The 20,732-nt window shown below is 39.8% G+C and overlaps 1 protein-coding gene across 1 annotated transcript in view; it reads left to right on the top strand.

Annotated features, from left to right (window-relative positions):
- The window catches only part of map3k5 (mitogen-activated protein kinase kinase kinase 5), a 189,233-nt gene that overhangs the window by 102,634 nt on the left and 65,867 nt on the right, over positions 1-20,732 (top strand). Inside the window, exons 10-16 of the mRNA XM_043685981.1 lie at positions 3,736-3,889; positions 6,680-6,787; positions 6,919-6,968; positions 9,383-9,478; positions 10,699-10,780; positions 17,228-17,361; positions 19,546-19,673. Of these exons, the coding sequence (XP_043541916.1) occupies positions 3,736-3,889; positions 6,680-6,787; positions 6,919-6,968; positions 9,383-9,478; positions 10,699-10,780; positions 17,228-17,361; positions 19,546-19,673 (752 nt within the window). The remainder of the gene's footprint in view (positions 1-3,735; positions 3,890-6,679; positions 6,788-6,918; positions 6,969-9,382; positions 9,479-10,698; positions 10,781-17,227; positions 17,362-19,545; positions 19,674-20,732) is intronic.

A 20,732-nucleotide genomic window follows, 5' to 3' on the forward strand; every position in this document is an offset into this window, starting at 1 on the left:
GTTCTGGTCGCCCTATTATAGGAAAGATGTGGATGCTTTGCAGCGGGTTCAGAGGAGGTTTACCAGGATGCTGTCTGGACTGGAGGGCTTATCTTATGAGGAGAGGTTGACTGAGCTCGGACTTTTTTCATTGGAGAAAAGGAGGAAGAGAGGGGACCTAATTGAGGTCTCCAAGATAATGAGAGGCACAGATAGAGTCAATAGCCAGAGACTATTTCCCAGGGCAGAAATGGCTAACACGAGGGGTCATAGTTTTAAGCTGGTTGGAGGAAAGTATAGAGGGGATGTCAGAGGTGGGTTCTTTACACAGAGAATTGAGAGTGCATGGAATGCCTTGCCAGCAGCAGTTGTGGAAGCAATGTCATTGTGGACATTTAAGAGACTGCAGGAAATGCATATGGTCACAGAAATTTGAGGGTGCATATATGAGGATCAATGGTTGGCACAACATCATGGGCTGAAGGGCCTGTTCTGTGCTGTACTGTTCTATGTTCTATATTCTAACAAATCCCTATTGAGTAGTCGGCTACTCGTAATTCATTGGTACCAAGCCACCCAGATGTGGAAGGATTTTGGTGGGTTGCTGGTTGGTGCTTAGACCCCTTTTAATTTTCACTTCTCATTTCACTAAATTCCAGAACACGCAAACACTATTTGTACAGCATCTGTTAACTTTGTGTTTCAGCTGATAGGGTTCCTAAATCCCTGGGAACATTAAAATGCAATTGCCTCTCACAATTTAAAAGGTATTCTACATTTCTTACGAAAGCGACTAACCTCAGATTTTCCCATATTATGCTCCACCTGTCACCTGTGTCCACACTTCTAACCTCGCTGTCACTTATTTTGCTCAAAGTGTGGTGCTGGAAAAGCACAGCAGGTCAAGCAGCATCTGAGGAGCAGGAGAATCGACATTTTGAGCATAAGCCCTTCATCAGGAATGAGACTTGTGGGCCTGGGGGTGCTGAGAGATATGACCTGGGGTGTGCAGTGAGAGAAGGACTCACTAATATTCTTGTAGAGAGAGAAGGAGAACTACTTCAAGGTAGGCATCGTTGGAAAAGGCTTCACAGTAAGGTTAGAATCAACTAGGAGAAAGTGAGATCTGCAGATGCTCGAAATCAGAGTCTAGATTAGAGTGGTGCTGGAAAAGCACAGCAGGTCAGGCAGCATCCGAGGAGCAGGAGAATCAACCTGTTGGACATAAGCCCTTCATCAGGAATGGCTTATGCCCAAAACATTGACTCTCCTGCTCCTCAAATGCTGCCTGACCTGCTGTGCTTTTCTAGCACCACACTTTTCTATTCTGACTCTCCAGCATCTGTAATCATCACTTATGCTCTGTGTCTCTTTGCCTTGTATTGTGTCTCTTCAGAGCTTTACTGTCTTACCAATATTATACATGAAATACATTACATTCTGTTTCCTCATCCATGTCACTTACATAGATTTGTAAATAGCTGAGAATCCCAGAAGCAGCCTGACAGTCAAAAAATGACTTATTTATTCCTACTCTCTGTATTCAGTCTTTCAACCAGTTCTCGGTCCATAGCACTAGATTAAGAAATAGTGAGATATTATTTGGGAACAGAGTAAGAGGACAATCATAAAGTCTCAATTAGGGTTACTGTAAGTATACAAATGTGTTGATTTTGTTTAAAACAAGTTGGTGAGCTGCAGGTCACGATAGAAATTTGACATGGTGATAAAGGAAGATATTGCCTCAAAGAAGGTCAGGATTGAATAGTAAATATTCCTCCCTCCAAGTTGTAAAACAACAGAGGGAAATAATGAGAGGGGGAAGGTGGCGGTACTGAATTAAGAGATCACTACCATGGCTTAAAAAAGATCATATCCCAGTGGGTTCAAGGACAGTTTTCTTGGCTAGACCTGAAAAGCAAAAGGGTACCATTAAATGTCTGTATTCCATAAGCTATCAACTCATGGCTGTACTTTGATAAGTCACCAGAACCATACAGGCAGCATTTGAGGATATTGAGGACAGCAAGGGTGAAAATTACAGAGCAATGGCTCTAATCTTTTGAGTCTTAATTTGATATAGTGGTAGTGCCAGAGGACTGAGGAATTATAATTGTTGCACACTTGTTCAACACAGGGAGTCAGGATACGGGCCAAGCATTTTAATCTTTATACTGGAAGAGATTTTAGAAACAACAATCCAGAATAAAATTAACAGCCATTGAACAAGAGAAGTTTAATTAAGGGAAGTCAGTTGCTAAGGGCAAATAATGTTTGTGACGTGCTTGAGTTTTTGATGAATTAACAGAGGATTGAGGAAGATGATGTGGTACAAATGAACTTCTAAATGATTTTTTATAAAGTACGTGACATGTTAACAGAGTTAAAGCTAATCATCCTCCTCTGCTGTCTTCTCCTATCAAGCCCATACAGCTAAGTCCTTATTAGCAGGGGCTAGATTCTGCCTCCCCTGGGTTAACCATGCTTAATCTTCCTTGACACCTTAATAGCTACCCATTTTCTCTCTGTCTGAATTTGCATAAGTCTCATTTGTAAACTTTCTATCCATCAAACTCTGCACTTGACATACCACAGTGACTCCAGCTGCTGTTTTGGCTGCTTCAGATAAGGGCATATCTTCCATGTGGAAGTATCTTAAGGTTCCCACATGGAAACAGACAGTCATGTTGAAGGTTTGAGCTGCCTCTTGATTAGACAATTAATGTACGTCTTCAGTACTTAAAGACTTTCTAGCTGCTCACCAATCATCTGCTTTATTTTGTAGGGAAGTTAACCACTCCGAAGACCTTTGGTTTTAATTTTCTGAAAACTATTTGTACGATGAGTTTAGTATTGGAGTCCCACAACTGAAGTTTTGTGTCTAAGTCTGGCAACATACTTTTTAAGAAGGATGTCAAGGCAACAGAGTAGGTGTTTCCCTGATTGAGCTTCAGTTCCATGGATCGTTTTAAAAAGCTGAGATTGGTCTCCATTAAGGAGAAACATTCATAGTCCTGCACTGTAAACTGTATGGTGTTCTCCATTAATGCTGCCTGTGCTGCTGAGCATTTCTAACATTTTCTGTTATTTTGTTTTAAATTTTCAGCATCTGTAATATTTTCGGGAGAAATCTTTTTTGTGCACTGATTGAGATCTGAAGTGCACTGCCTGAAATTGTGGTGGAGGCAAGTTCAGATATGATTTTCAGTAGGGAATTGGATAAGCCCGCGAAGAGGTGAAATTTTGCAGGGCTGTGGGGAATGATGGGAAATTGAGACTAGCTACTCTTGCAGAGAGCCAGCATGGACACAATGAGTCTGATGGCCTCTTTCTGTCCTGTGACCATTTATTAACTCCTGCTTTACCTAATCAGAGAAGCAAAATTCTCTGATTCTCTACTTCTTGCTAGCTGACTGTCACCTTTTAGATTTGCTCTCTTCCTTGAGAGTTTCTCTTGTCTTCCAGAAAAGATTGATGAACACACTGATTATTTTTACTTTATCCTGAGAGCATCCATGATGGAAAAGTCATGGTCAATTTTACATTTTAACATCAACCATTGAAGGGAACCTGCAGCTAAGTTTTATTAATTAAACCAACAAAGGATTGAAAATGTCTGATGGAAGAAGATTCAGTCAGTTATTGGCAATATAACCCTACACCGTAAGCCAGTTTGGTGGTGAGCCTGCCAGTGGGATGAAACTTTTTTTTAATGTTCCTGACCAGCTTTTCTTTTGATGCTGTCTGTATTTGTAGGTATCTGAAGTCTGTTGTACAAACCATTCACATATATCAACGTTTCAAGAAACAGACTCCAGAGCAGCCCCCTGAATGTCAGGAGCTCATGGACTTTTGGATGGATTTCATTGTGGAAGCCACCAATGAAGCTGTGACGCTGGTTCGGTTTCCTGTATGTCGTCTTATTGAATGTTTTATCTGTATTTCTACAGCCTCGTTCTCCCACATATAATTACTCAAGCACCTATGTGAGAACAAACACAGGCGCATGCACACAAGCACAATGTAAAGGTGCAGTCCTCAAAAACTGAAACTCGTTGAACTCTGTATAATTATTGATATCAGCTGATGGTGAACTCTAGCATTGACTGCACCAGAACGTGTTGGGGTCAGGAGGAAATCAACTAACTAGAAAGGGTCTGGTGGCAAAAATAAACAGATCATTTGGGTGGCACGGTGGCTCAGTGGTTAACACAGCTGCCTCACAGCACCAGGGACCCAGGTTGAATTCCAGCCTGGGGTTAACGTCTGTGTGGAGTTTTCACATCCTTCCCATGTCTGCATGGGTTTCCGCCAGGTGCACCGGTTTCCTCTCATAATCCAAAGATGTGCAGGTTAGGTGAATTGGCCTTGCTAAATTGTCCATAGTGACTAGGGATGTGTAGGTAGGTGCATTAGTCTGGGGTAAACATAGAGGGGTAGGGGAATGGACCTGGGTGGGTTACTCTTCGGAGGGTCAGTGTGGACTTGTTGGGCTGAAGGGCCTATTTCCACACTGTAGGGGTTCTATTTGACATTACATTACATTACATTACAGTGTGGAAACAGGCCCTTCGGCCCAACAAGTCCACACCGATCCGCCGAAGCGTAACCCACCCATACCCCTACATTTACATCTTTTGAGGAACAAAAGTGCAATGCAAGTCTGACATTCCAGATGGGACCACTTATACTGTCTGGTTAGCTTGTACAATTTGAATTCATAATAAACACAACTACTTTGTTTTATCATTCATTTTAAGAATAGATGAGTCCTGGTAACAATATTAAACCTTTGTACACAAAGATTTCACAACTCTCTTCCATAGATAATGGAAATATCTAGTCTTGCAAACACCTACACATACAATTACTCACGCCCACTGCAGTTACTATACCAAGTTAGTGTGGACCAGTGTTTTCTGTTTGGGAATGTTTTTATTTCTAAATAAGAGAATTCAGCAAAATCACTGGGGGGGGAATAAACTACATAGAGACAGAATATTTGCACCCTTACACTGTGTAGTGTACAAATACACAGTTATGACCAGGAAAATATGTGAGTGTTTATGACAAATAGTATATCATGCCTCTGTCCGTTTGCCCTCAAAGGTCAATGAGACTAACCTTCACTTGAAACAATTGGGCAGGAATCCGGCAGAGCCAATCACCTGCCCAATTTAGAATCTGCCAGATTCACAGCCGGTGAAAATCAGTGGTTTGGCCTCAGCTGGAGAATTGTGTCCAGTTCTGAACACCCCGCTTTGAAAAAGATGTGAAGGGATTAGAGAGAGTTCAGTCAAAAAATTCATGAGATCACAGAAGTTTTACAGTGCAGGAGGAGGCCATTCAGCCCTCTGGGCCTAAACTGGCTCGTTAAATGAGCCTCATTGGCAAAAGGAAATCTCCGGCTTTTCCCCCAAACCTGTACACTTGAATTTTTATCCAAAGAATCACCCAGTGCTCTCTTCTAGGCCTCGATTGCCTCCACCACACTTCCAGGCAGTGTATTCCACATCCTAACTACTTGGTGAAAATGTGTTTTCTCAAGTCATCTTTACATTTTAGGCAAATCTCTTTAAATATATGCCCTCTCATTCTTGGTCTATTTATTAGCAGGAACATTGAGTCATAGCGATGTACAACACGGAAACAGACTCTTCAGTCCAACCTGTCCATGCCGACCAGATATCCCAACCCAATCTAGTCCCACCTGCCAGCACCCGTTCCATATCCCTCAAGCTCTTCCTATTCAGTTTTCTCTATCTACTCTATCCAGCCCACTCATGATTTTGAATACCTCGTTTCTTCAAGATGAAAAGTCTTAGCTTTTTCAACCTGTCCTCATAGCTCAAATTCTTCATTCCTGAAACCATTCTTGTAAATTGCTTTTGCATACTCTCCAATGTATTCACATCCTTCCTATCATGTGTTCCCCAGGTCCAAAAAGAGAGGCGGAACTTCAGATATGTAGAAAGATTGAATAAATTGGTAGTGTTTTCCTGAATATAGAGGAGGAAATTTGGTGGAGGTTTCAAAATCACAAGGAGTCTGGACAGAATCGATATGGAAAGGTAGTTGCCATTGGTGAAAGAATTGAGAACCAGAGTAAGGTCATTTGCAATGGAAACATAAAGATGAAAACCTTACAAACAGTGAGTGGTTAGGATCTGGCATGAAGGGAGTGAATCATTATCTGAAAAAGAAATACAATTGTGGGGGCACTGGCAAAAGGTAGGGGAATGGCAGTAAGTGAACCAGTACCATGAAGGGCTGAAGGGCCTCCTGTGTTACAACCGTGCTGAAGTTCAGTGGCAGGAAGTCCACTCTTCCACACACAGTTGAAAGCTAAAAGTTTGCTTCAATGATTCAGTTAATTACTGGGGTACAGCAATGTGCATTGGACGACTTCAGGGAAACAAGTTGCTCCACATTGTATGATAAAATCTGTTGTGCACTGAGAAAATTAGCACATTCGTCATTTATTAAATACATGTAATCTTAATGTGCATTCTTATGTGAATAGTATTCATGTTAATAATTACACATAATAGTTATCAAGCTGGTAATGTTGACATTTTGTGGGTATGTTAAGGTGGTGAGCCAGCACCACGTATTGTCACTAATCTATTGATAAAGGAGACTTTATTGTATGCAAACTCTGGGATCATGAATTTGTCATTTTTCGTACTTTTATGACCAGGTTTTAATCTTGGAGCCAACTAAGATATTCCAGCCTGCCTACTTATCCATAAACAATGATGCAGAAGAGAAGACAGTATCTATTTGGCACGTATCACCACATGACAAGGTAATTTATAGAACATATAACAAAAATAATTCATGGATTAATTTCTCGGTATTCATGATTCTTTAGCTGAAATATGCATTTTTTTTTTGTTTCTTTTTTCTTCTATGGGCCCAACGGGCTGTGTACTACAGAATGGCATTTATGAATGGAACTTCAACGCTGCAACTATTAGGGGTGTGAGGTCAGTAACTGGCTTGCCTTGGCTCTTTAATATATTTTATAGCTACAGCATAAAAGCAGAGTACAGCCAGTATATCAGCACTTTTTGTTAAGAAGAAATGGTCATATTTCTTTCAGCGTTCATAACTGTCGATATGGATATGTAGTTATTGATTTAGGTTGTAATAGTTTAAGCAGACAACAATTTTAGGGACTTGATCAGCGGTGAATTTGATTGAATGTTTTTTACGTAAGGATCTCTGTGAAAAGAAAAATTATGCAAATTAAGTATGTGTCTTGACAGAATTATTCCCTAATTTTATTCAGGTAGAAACATTTTTCTGGAAAATATAGATGAGTTCACTTGACATTTTATTTAAGAATAAAAGTTGTTCTTAATTTTTAAGGGAATAGTTAAAGATCCTTGACAATCAGAATTGTGATGGTAAAAGATATTGTAGGTTTTTGAGAGACTGTAATCTGTTACAGTTTACTGACTTGATTTTCCTTCCTGAGTTTGAGAATACTTCTGGTATACTGCTAAATGAATTCCGAAAGAACTGCGGATACTGAAAAGCAAAAGCAAAAGCAGAAATGGCTGGAAAGGCTTATCAGATCTGGCAGCATCTGGGAAGCGAAATCAGAGTTAACTTTTCATGTTCTGAGGAAGTGTCACTGAACCCGAAATGATAACTCTGATATCTCTCCACAGATGCTCCAGACCTGCTGAGTTTTTCCAGCAATTTCTGTTTTGTTTCTAGTATACTCTTCTTTGGTTTTGAAAAGTGTATTTGACAATTTCTCTTATGATAGACTAAGATCAAAGGGATACAATTGGAACATAGCCATATTTGATAATTGTTACTTGTTTTGGCGATATTACTTAAGCTCAGTTGGCTGGAATGCTGATTTGTGATGCAGAGTTACACCAACAGCATGGGTTCAATTCCTGTTCCAATTCAGGTCCTGCCTTCACACCTCCATCCTTCGCCTGAGACATGGGGACCCTCTAGTTAAACCACCACCCATCATCTTTCTCAAGTGAAAGAGCATCCCCATGTTCCTCTGGGACTTTAACAGTTTTCCTATTCTTGATTTGCAATCTTTCTAAATAACAAGAGGATTGAGGAAGTGGATAATTTTGAAAAAAAAAACTGATACAAGCTTCATAACTAACATGAAAACAGATAAATTGCTAGCAAAACAATAAAAGTCATGTACAGAGGAACCTCGATTATCTGAATTTCAGATTATCCAAAGATCTCAAAGTCCTGATAGAAACATTACATCAAAGAGGTGTTTCAACACTGATTTCGTCTTTTGTTTACAAAGACTAAAATGAACTCGGCTTACTGAAATGCTGCTGAGAATAGTCCTGGACATTGATGGGAGCCCTGGCATTGTCTCCAAATGACTGACCGCCCTCTATATCTCTCCCCACACTTTCCCTGGAGTTCAACACGGGCGTACTCTAAACCCTCATTCCCCAGATAATCTCTCCAACATTATCCTGTACAGGGCAAAGGTGGGACCTGTCAAAAAGTCGCAGTTAAAAGGGGTGTGTGTGTGTGTTTGTTTTTTTTTTCAGCACCCCCCCCCCCCCCAAAGGCTGCAGCAGTCTTCCTGTTTGTGTCCATTTCAGCTGCCTCGAAGAGAGGGTGGGATAGGTGTCAGACAGGGGGCAGGGTTGGGTCAGATGGGCAGGGGCTCAGCGCAGTGTGCTGCTGTCTAGCCTCCTGAACGGGGAACAGACTTAGCAAGTGTTCGCTGTGTCAATCCCATTGAACTGATGGCAGGGTGGGGAGGGTGGGGGCTTCAGTAATGCTACAGGTCCCTTACACACAAGTGTTCTCTGCTCAGAAACAAACCCTGAGACAGAGAGAGGGAGCAAGGCAGGCAGAGCGAGGAAATAGGAAACCCCTCAGAAAACTCTGAGCACCAGAGGAGAGGCATAGAGTCAATTAACCGAATAATCAATTGTCCGAACAAAATAGTGCCTGCCCATCTCGTTCTGATAATCGAGGTTCCTTTGATAACCATTAGATTTGATGTTACCTTGTCCCAGACAAAGATTAGGAGCCAGTAAATTTTGGTAAATTGAATTAATTGAACCTCCGGATTTGCTACAGTTACACCCACCTTATTCAATAGCATGTGGGTTGAGTGAAAAAGCTGAAAAGGAGTAGTACCAAACAACATTTTTGTAATGACTGAGTTGACAGGGAGTGGGTGATGAGAACTGTGTGAATTCCTGAAGAGGAGTTAAGGTGCAAGTGAGAGTGTAGTTTAACCAGCTTCATTTACTTTTGTCTGTGATCCAAAATGTTTACTTATGTACTGAAGATTTTATGTCAGACGATAAACTAAACTGTGATCTGCTGAAAAAGTGTGGGTATAGGGTTGTTAGCCTGAAAAATTGTCCTCTTGATGTTGCAGTGTTTCAAAATGTGATGAGCGATGTTGCTTCCTGTATGTTCTGCATAATTCAGATGACTTTCAGATATATTTTTGCACAGAGCTACACTGCAAGAGGTAAGTATATTTTAACAATCTCAGCTTCATGCAGGCTGCAAATTCCTGTCTGCAAGGCATGATGTATAATTTATTGTGAAAAAATGCTATTTATAATCAAGTAATTAGTTGAGGGTGTGTACCTGACTCATCTGATTTTACCACCCACTTAGTGTAAATAAGCTGTCGTGAGCTCTAGCAGCTTGTTATGTGGGAATTTGCTAAGGTGTAATCTCGGTAGTCAATAATGGTATTGTTGATATGTACAGTGCACTATACCATTAGAATTCTAGTTTTCACAGAGCTTTCATTGGCTCAGTACTTTTGTGACTTTCTCTTCGATGTATAAATGAAGCATTTTAGAGTGTCTTAATTTAATTTGGACTGTAGTGCCATTGCTCAGAATGTAAAAACAGAAGCGGTTTTGTTAATATAATGTTTTAAAGCTTCCATTTTAATAACATTCTCAGCTTGATCTGAGGTTGTGTTTAAGAACCTTTAGGGGAAAACCAGATGATTAATTTTATTTTGGTTACTTGGCAAAAAATTGCAGTGAAATCCTTCTGAGAAATTATATGAAAAAACCACAGAGTGCTTTGCTATGCAATCTATAATCCAAAGACAAATGGAATCAAAACATTTAAAATTTTCATGAAATCAAAAAAAAATTTGGATCACATTCATTTGTATGCCATTTTTCACAACACTGGCAAAGTTTCTGCAGCAGTAAAAGATATGACGTTTTCTTTTTGCACTGTTTAATTGGGGCAGAACTGTGTAATGATTTATATGCCTTAATGAAATTGTCACTTCTTCATTTAAAGTTGGCTGAAAAAGTCAAGAGAAAAATGTGAACTAACATTCCAGATATAATACTGTTAAGTATGACCATAATCGAGCATGCAAATTTAGGTCAGTCTAAGTATAGTGCTGGACATTTCCATACCTAGAAGTTTTTTAATTATGGGAAATTTACTTTGCTCCAATAATATTTTTACCTTCTTTGAATTTAATTTGTTTTTTGTGGGTTCATTAGGTTTCCAATGTAATGGGGTATGAAATAAAATGCAGCGAATAGAAGTTGCAGTTTGGTGGTGAAGATTACTAACCAGAATTTCTTTTAACGGAAAAATACAATGGGCATAATTGAAAGGACAGACTAATTCATAAAAGCACAGACGTACGAGTAACAGGACTTGTCAATAAAAATGAGCATCTGTGTTCTCAATGTTTGTTTTCAGATTCTGTGAAATGGTGAACTCTATAACCGACGAGGTAGGAAAGGGTGCCGAGGAAGGTGACTCGGAAGGAGATGCTTTGGAGGTAAGACAATCTCTTCTGCAAAAAAAAACCCCAGAAAATTCCAGAAACACAAATAACAACATCTCTGGAGTAATAAACAAATGAAGTGTTTCAGGTCCATGAACCTGAACATGTTATTACTTTGTATTGAACTGCAGCTTATTGATTTTCATTGTATAATTGAGCAGAAAATGGGCCATTCAACACACTATGCCTAACCTGCTCCTTAAGGTACTGGCCTGATATTTGGGAAGGGGATGTAATTGAAAATAGCTGATGAACCAAGACCAAGCCCACAAAAAAACCTGTTGAACTTAATGACGGGAAGTTATCAAGAGCTTGTAGCCCAGCCTCCTGCAAGCCAAACAGGCAGCCTGGTCAGTGGGTGTAAGAGTGAATACCTTTGTAGCAGGAAGTCTTAGCTAGTGAACTTTGAAAACATTCAGGTAATTGGTAAGAGATTTGTCATCCGTAAAAAGAAATGATTGGGAGAGCTGGAGATCAGGTTTGAGGTAATGGTGAGGTTTGAGAGAAGCTGATTAGGACAGCAAGGGAGATACGAAGATTTGGACTTGATAAATAGAAAGAAAGAAAGCTTCCAATGTGTATTCTGGGGAAAGTATCCCTGCTCCTCCATGCCCAACAGGAAATGCTGAGAAAATCACTTGGTTTAGGGAGTTGGCAACTTCTGAGTTTCCAAGCCCAATAAAACTTGCACAGCATGAACTGGTCTCAAATCAGGCTGTGCACTTTGAGCAAGCACTTGTTGGAACTTAGAAGAATGAGAGAGTATCTTATTGAAACATATTAGATTCCTCGGGGACTTGACAATGTAGATGCGCCAAGGTTATTACTCCTAGTAGGAGATTCTAGCATTAGAGGGCATAATTTCAGAGTTAGGGGTCACCCATTAAAATGGAATTAAAGAGGAATCTGTACTCTCATAGAGGTGAATCTGTGGAATTATTTACCCCAGAGGGTTGTTGAGGTTGGATCATTGAGTATATTCAAGGATAAGACCGAATTTTAAGATAATTAAGCATTATGAGGGAAAGGCAGGAACGTGGCATTGAGGATTATCAGATCAGTCATGAACTTATTGAATGGTGGAGCAGACTCAATGGGCTGAATGGCCTACTACTGCTCATCCATCTTATAGTCTTATAAATATGTTATTAGCTTCTGTTTTTTGGGATTAAATGCCACAAATTGGATTTAGTAATTAATTTTGCATTTTTCAGTGGGTTAACTTTAGGAACTACAAGACCAGTGTAAATATCTAATTAAGTTTTCTAGCCCAAGATATCAGACTTTAACCAGGATGTGAACAGATTGGATGTTTTTGTCATATGCATTTAGAACTCATGAGATTTGATCTGAAGATGATACTTCTTCTGGCCTCAAACCTTGATCACTTTGTGGGATATCCTTCATGGTTTTACTGACTTCTTAAAAAATGAATCTTATTCACATTTTCAGTAGTTTGGTATGTCTGACAGATATATTTTCTAAAATTCATGCCCCTCGTTTTGTTCACGTGGTGCATTATCCATGCTGAACGGTACATGTAACTAAAGTCATCAAATTTTCTTTCTTTGACACTTCAAAACCATCACCATTTATTCAACATTTTTGCAATCTCCATCACTTGCACTAGACTTGATCCTGACTTGTACTTTCCAAATATACTTTAAGTAATTATTGATATCTATATTTGTGAGTTATCCAGTCAGGAGTGATGCCTTTCACATCAGATGTATTGTTAATTTTTTGCTTTCAAATTAGTACTTAACCAAAAGAATGTAATTATAGCTGAAATTATGCAAATTGTTGCAAATAAATTGTGGTCCTATGGGATTGGATGTGCTCCAAACTGGACTCCTGATATTATTGTAAATTGCTGAAATTGTACCAGATAGCAAACACATGTCTGGGCTTAGAGTGGGTTCCAGTCTGGATGTCAGCCAATGTGAACTGAGGTTGAGTTCATTCAGAAACTGTCTTCCTTCCATTTTCTAATAAATGGCCAGAACAGAATTCCCAATGCCATTGCAAATTAATTTTCACATCACATTTTTACATCTGAGAGCCTGACTTGATGGTCCCAAACAATGTAATGGCAGCCTCTTGCCAAGAGCTTCATTAGATTTTTTCATTGAACTTTTTCTGTCACAGCATTGTTATTTGTCTGTGAGCTTTCATTTTTCAAGTTTATTTGTTTCTGTAGGATTTTATTACAGGACTTGAAAGGAATGGAGTTCAGCCTTCTGCAACCTTGCATATTATATACTCTTGATGACACCTTTGATTTGTAATATACTACTGTTTGAGTTTAAGAATTTCAGAATTGCGGCTGGTGGGAGATTTTGTAGGTAATTTTAAACTTTGTTCGTGGGTTTTAGGCCTGTAAATAAGGATAAACATCTGTTTGAAAATATTTAATGTCTTTTTGTTGCAACTTTTCAATCAGTGAGTTTCCAGCAATAGTTGTGTAACTTGTTACAGTAAATCCTTACAGCCCAGTTTGGACTAAGCTGTTTCCCTGGAGTTTGCACAACTCACTGAGTGTGATTAACTGTTAGGTTTACTTTTCCTCATATGCATTCACATTCACTTAACCTGTTTAACTTCCTGTGGGTGGTGATGGTTCATGACTGGAATATAAATTAGCAATATTTTTTGCCAATTCTAATTGCCTAATTAATTTTTCCATAAGCATTTTAAAAAGGAAGTGAAGTGAAAGTGAGGCATTAAAGAAAATTGAAGTTGAACCAGGTTAACACATTATGTAAGTATTGCCTTCAAAATAACTTCAATAGTTCAGCGTAGCAGTGTAGGCAAAGGCTGTATGTTATTGGCCACTCCACAGCCCCACGATAAAGTAGTAAGTTCCGCTTGCTGTCTCTTCTAAATCTCTTGTATTTAGTTTTGTCTTAATGTTCTCATGTATTCACTCTACCTTTTTACATTCACCCATAGTTTAAATTCTAGATTATCTCTGCATTTTTCTCATGCACGATAATGTTCTAGTGAACCTGCATTGAGAACTCATTCGAACATCCGTCTCTGTCTATCCTTCCTCTCGTGTGGAATTTGTGGCTGTGTACAATACTTTAACTGTGATCTTATTGTTTCTTACTAGGTCATCATTTCTGCTGGGTATTATACTTTCAATCTGCATAATAAGACTGAGAAATCTGTCAGCTTCTTTTTGATCTTGTCAAACTGAAATGCTATTTTCTATGTTCTGTGGACCTGCACCCTGACCCTCCCTCTGCTCTCTGAGGGCACCAAAACAACTTCCACTCACCACTGTAAACTTTAACCAAATGAATCACCTTACATTGACATTGAGTTTCATCAGCCACTTCTAAGCCCCTTTCCCCAATTATTTCTTTCCAGTTTCCCTTCAGGTATCTCTTATATTTTTCCATCACCTTCTCTCAGTCTAATTTCAAATAGTCTGTGTACAAAGTGAGCCTCTGGGAAGAACTGCCCTCCACTCTTCCCATGCCCCACCAGCCAATTATTTCCTTTCTCCCATTTTACAACACCAAGTGCATTTTTAGAAACATCCCAAATTGTCCAAGTTCACAAGTGGAATGTAAATCTGCACCTTACTGACTTCAGAGGCTACCAACTGAGCCGAGAGTTGGCACTTTTTCAAAAGGACAATTTTCTATGAGTCATAAATTGATGACAGCAAAGAAGGAGACTATTGAACCTGTCCAGATTCTTCTGACAGAGCAGTGAATCTATGAAACTGTACCATAAAGGGCTGTCATTATGTATATTTAAGCCTGAGGTAGACAGTAAGGGAATTCAGGGCTGTGGTAAAAGACAGAAAAGTGGAGTTGAGGATTACCAGATCAGTCCTGAACTCATTGAATGACAGCAAACTTGATAGGCTGAACGCTTTACTGCTTCTTATAGTGTTATAGCTGTAATATTTGGCTGGTGCTTAGCAAAAGCAATTTAACTAGTCCCACACCCTGGCATTCTCCTCATAGGCCTTCATTTCTTTTTGCCTTCAGGACTTTGAGCAGCCAGGCTGACTGAAGAGATAGAGAGATGTGTAGAAATTTAATATCTATGGAAGGTTCACCCTGGCACTGACCAGGAGAAGGGATTCACCAAAAGGAAGGCTATCTGCCTTTTCCTTTATCCCCAGATGTTGAAAAATGTGCACCTTCCTTTCAACTGGTCTTCACGTAAGCAGAATGACTGAGAGGTCACAAGCCCCTCTCCACTACTCTATTTTACCTTCAGTAAAGATGGCAGGTTAAAACATAACCTTACAAATCTTCTCAATTTTTGTTTTCCTTTAAAGGGCTGTGGGTGTCATTGGTTAGACTGGTATATGTTGCACACCTTATTTGCCCTTGGTGTAGGTGAACTACCCTTTTGAATTTGCAGTCTGTATGGTGTAGATAAACTCCCAGTGCTCTTAGCAAGAGAGTTCTGTAATATTGACACAAACACTGCAACGAAATGGCAAATGTGTTCCAAACTAGTTACGAATTCTGGAAATAGAAACGTAGATAACCAAAGCAAGCCAGCTATGGTGAACCACAATAAAATGTTAGTTTGTCCTCACCTGGACAGCATACTTTAGGATGGATGTGAAATCATTCGAGAGGGTGAGGAAGAGATTTGCCAGAATTTGGGTCTAATTTAATGCGGACGTGAAACGTCTTGCTGAAGGTTTTTGATTTTGCACATGAGTAATTTGTAATGGCATTGTTTCCGGTAAGTTGGAGCTTGTAGTTTAGTTTGGGAAACTTGGTCAGGATAGACAGGTTGTCTGAAGTCGACTGTATGACTATTATACTCTTCTAACGTGACAGTTTGTTGAGTCATGCCATGAAGGGAATAAATCCACGCCTACCAATTCAGGTACTGGAGGAGAAAGTGAGGTCTGCAGATGCTGGAGATCAGAGATGGAAATGTGTTGCTGGAAAAGCACAGCAGGTCAGGCAGCATCTAGGGAACAGGAGAATCGACGTTTCGGGCATCAGCCTGAAGAAGGGCTGATACCCGAAACGTCGATTCTCCTGTTCCCTAGATGCTGCCTGACCTGCTGCGCTTTGCTAGCAACACATTTCCAATTCAGGTACTGGTACTGATTGTTACTAGAGAGAACATCAGTTACAGTGGGATGGTGGGAAACTTAACATGGGGTCAGTCTACTTACCTTAATGATTGGCTTGTTATAAATTTCACAAGTTTACAACTGGGGGCTAAAGAAACAAGTGATGAGCCTCTTTCCCATGCTAATCACAGTCCAATTGACAATGTAGATTGGACCCAGTTGCAATTTTATTGAACATGGTGGAAGTTAAAGTGAAAATACATGACTCATATGGATTAGATGTCTAAACAGGAAGTGACCAGAAAAATGTTACCAATATATTTTTCATTTATGGGTCTAGAATATTAGCTCCTCACAAGCTTTGTCAGCCCTACCTTATATCAGCATTGTGGCCTATCTCCCATGAGTACATTTTTTTACATTCTTTAGCAAGATGTGGGCATTACTGTCCAGGGCAGCAATTATTGCCCATCCCAGTTTGCCCAGAAGGCAATTAAGAGTCTGCCACATTGTTGTCAATCTAGAGTCACGTAGGACGGATTTCCTTCCCTGAAGGGCATTAGTGAACCAGGTGCGTTATTACAATAATCTGTTTACAGTGTTTACATGGTCATTATTGGGCTAGCTTTTTATTCCAGATTTTTTATTGAATTCAAATTGTATTATCTACAATGGTTGGATTCAAACCCATATTCCCAGAATATTAACTTGGGGTTCTGGATCATCACTCCAGTGACATCACACTGTGCCACCCTCTCCCACTTACCAATGGACCTCTTTTGACGTTAATCGGCTGATATTCTTGAAGTGAAGTGCAACAGGTTGCTTCAAGATTAATGTTTGGCATCCTCTGCTCACCTGAAAATTCAGCTAAGGCCAATGCCACAAAATCATAATCACTCCTCCTTGCACACATTGTCTGCAGGAAGATAATGTAATAACAGAATGTTTTCAGGTTACAGCATGTAGAATTCAAACAATCTGAGGCTTGGTGACCACTTTTTTTTGTGTGTGACAGGTGATGTGCCTGAGTAGTGCAGCATGCAGAATGGAATGCTCACCAATACACTTCGCAAATTGGTTCCTGAATGTCAAAATTGACCCCACAAAGTTGAATGTGATAGTCCTTAAATTGCAGTTTGGAGCTCTGTTTGTTGAAATGTTTATGATACATCCCCATTGTGAACTCTTGACTCAGATTTTCCTGTTATCAAAGCATGACACAGGAGGTAAATGTATGTAGAAAAGAAGTAAGCAATTATACGCCAAGATTATTCATGTGTAGATTAATTAAGCTGTAGAAGAAATGTAAGTACACAAAAGGAAATTGATGAAACTAGAAGGTGAATAATTTTGTTTTCTTTTGTGCCCAACAGTACGATTATGAATATGATGAGAATGGTGAAAAGATGGTGCTGGGAAAAGGGACATTTGGAATGGTCTACGCAGGTAGAGACCTCAGCAATCAGGTCAGAATTGCCATCAAAGAAATCCCGGAAAGGGACAGCAGGCAAGTAACTGTGAATACCTTGAGAGAGGAAACAATTGTCTGTGCAAACTGAATGAATAATGTGATATCAGATATTTTATCAAGTTAGCAATCTTGAACTGTCGCATGAAAAACAGCTAGCCTTGGCAACAAAGGCATTTTTTTGTGACAGTGGATATATTGAGAGGTGTCATTAGTAGCAAGGTCTCCAAATAAAAATATTCCTTCCTTTAAAAAGATCTGAGGCACTCGATGTTGCCATGGTTTCACAATATCCCTAGATTGATGCAAACACATATTGTGTTTGACCGTTGACTCATGTTCATGGTAAAATGGGCTCACAGTACAAAAATTAGTTGGCACTAATTTACCATTCTCTTGACAGTATAATGTAGTAAGGATGCCCTTCGGAAGCTGGGAGCTGATGCACATTGGTATAGATCGACAAATCTTCAGTCCTTGGGTGAAAAGCTTTAACTTTGAATTGTACAAGATGGAGGGAAAATACTTGAGAACAGAGCCAACTTCGTTTTCTTTCTGTTAATTTAAATGAAAATGAAATCAAACGGACTTCATTTTGATGGAGAACCAGACTGCTGAACCCGATTTTCTTCCTGTGCAGCATCTGGTTATGTTTCCTGCTCAAGCACTGAAGATGAGCGTTTATCCCATTTTTGGACCAAGCAAGGTGAACTGCACCGTACATCTGGCTTTGCTAGGAATACTCACAGTGATTTATCACCAGTACAGCCAGCTTTTCAGTGATAATGCAGAATCTAGTATGGAAAGAAGGAAAGGAAATAATTTATCTATATAGATCCTATCATAATATCAGCAAGTGTCTCAGCTAATTAAGTGCAGGAATTTTGAAATGGAATAATTGCCAAATTTCATACGGCAAGATCCTAGTGAGATAACTTCTGGAAAAATCTGTGTTGACATTGTTGATTGAAAGATAAACAGTAGTCAAGATACCAGGAAAACTCCCTGTTCCTATTTATCGATGCCAAATGATTTTTTCTGTCCATCTGAATGGGCATATAGATTTTAATTTAATGAATTTTTGAAAGATGGTGCCTCTGTCAATGCAGCATTCCCGCAGCACTGCAGTGAAGTATTGGCCTAGATTATGTGCTCAAGTCTCTGAAGTAAGACTTCAAACCGGTTTTCTGGAGCCGAAGTGAGCATGTTAACACCTTGGATAGGATTTTCCCAAGAACTTCAGAGACCCAAAATCAAGGACAACAGAACTGGTTCGACAATTATCCAAGGCTTCCTAATTGGTTGCCTGCAGTCTTGCCATTTCATTAAGGACAGCGGCAAACTCTCAGTGTGTGACAGGGCTGGCAGCTCTGAAACCTCGTAGCAAAACTTGGAGAGCTGGGTCTTGCACACCACCTTAGACAGCAAGAAGCTTCAGAGCATTAAATAAAAATGTGCAAAGCAGAGGTCAAACTGTTAGGGTCCTTGGCAACAACATGTAGAGGTGTAGGGATGCCCTTCCCTGCCTGTACCCTCTTCTTTGGGCCATGGCTCCCTGGTTTGCCTTGGGTAGGCCATTTCCCCATGCAGCAACCTCTTCACTGTCAGCAAGATGTCCATTGGATCCAATGATTATGCTCCATGTGTTAAGCAGCCATTATTGTTACTAGAGATCTTCCCCAAAGAGGTTGGGACTGAATCAAGGAGCCATCCTAGCTATGCTTCCCAATGTTTCTCCAGATCCCCACCACATTACCAGGAACCAGGAAAATTCTTCAGCCAGTAACTGTATCCAGATGCATTTGGACTACTCCTTGCTTCAAGCTGCTGTATCCTTGGTTCCCTCGATCTATTCGCCCACAGAATATTCTGGATATCATCAGTCTAAGCTTTACAGCATCTTGATCCTAGTCATCCTCCACCCAGCTTTGGACATAATTGACAACTTGGCATCTTGCTCAATGGTAGCACAAAGTGATAAACTGAAGTATCATCTAAAGACCTCAACATTATTGGTGGCCAAGCAAATTTAGTAAGGTCCCAAATCTTTAAAAGAGTGCATTTTCAGATCTCATAACAAAGGCCTTCAACTATATGGGCTCTATTCCTACATGTAGATAAATTCTGCTCCTGTCTATTTTTTTTTGAAATGTTAAAATTGGATAATAGGTTTGTGATTTTGGTTATTAAGGGACTGATCTGTGTTTCTGTCAATGTTTTTAGGTATTCCCAACCTCTGCATGAAGAAATTGCTCTCCATAAGCACCTTAAACATAAGAACATTGTGCAATACCTGGGCTCTATTAGTGAAAACGGTTTCATTAAGATCTTTATGGAGCAAGTTCCTGGAGGTATTTTTTGATTATATCCATTTTAAACGTGGTGTTCTGATCTAGGTTCATCCTGAGTTTTGGGAATGTTTTGAAAGTGCAGTGTGTTTAAGTTAAATGTCATGCCATCAGATTTTTTTTTAGTCATTTTGTGGTGGATGAAACTTGAGAACATGAATTTCCATATAACATTTTTAACACTATCAGTTTATTGAAATATCTTTTACAGAATATTTGAGAGATAGTGACTTCTATCTCGATTTAAGTTAACCATGTGGTTTTGTGCCTGATCATGTGTGCACTTTCGGTCGCTTGTATTTGATCCATGTTTTCTTCACAAAGAACAAGAAGCCTATCTCCACAGATGGGTGGTATTCAAATGATTGATATTTGTGTCCACTAGAAAATCAATAACACATTCTTGTTAATATGATCACAACAGCTCATTGGTCAATCCCAAGGCTTAGATTTTCCAATGGGGCAATAGTTAACTGTGAAGTTGGAGTGGATTTACACATCCTGATCATAGGACCAGGAGTAAGCTGCCATTAAATAGGGTCATGGCTGATGCAATATTCCCCTTGTCCACTTTCTTGCCCTTTGCTGTAACCCTTGATTCACACAATGAGCAAGACTTAATCTACTTCAGTTTTTAATATGCAAAAGGACCCTGCCCCCACAGATCTCTGTGGCAAGAAGTTCCAAAGATTCTCAACCCTCTGAGAGAAGAAATTCCTCCTCATCCCAGGCTTAAATTAGCACTTCGTTATTTTGAGACTATGCCCTCTGCTCCTAGATTTCCCCATGAGAGGAAACATCCTCTCAGCATTTACCCTGTTGTTGGCGCGGATGAAATGATATCAGTCCGAGCCCAGAGTGCGGTTCAACAATCGGTAACGTTTATTGCTACAGTAACGCCGGCGGAGACCAACCGAGGTCTGAATCTCGGCTGCTCTGCTGTTCCCGCGCGCAGCTACATATTATATGCTTTTAGTTGTCAGTATGTGTGGAATTTGAGGATGAATGGGATGATAGTTCCCCATCATCACTGGAGTAGGTGCAAATAGAATGTTTCCTGCC

This window comes from Chiloscyllium plagiosum, chromosome 3, assembly GCF_004010195.1.
Source record: "Chiloscyllium plagiosum isolate BGI_BamShark_2017 chromosome 3, ASM401019v2, whole genome shotgun sequence".
NCBI lineage: Eukaryota > Metazoa > Chordata > Chondrichthyes > Orectolobiformes > Hemiscylliidae > Chiloscyllium > Chiloscyllium plagiosum.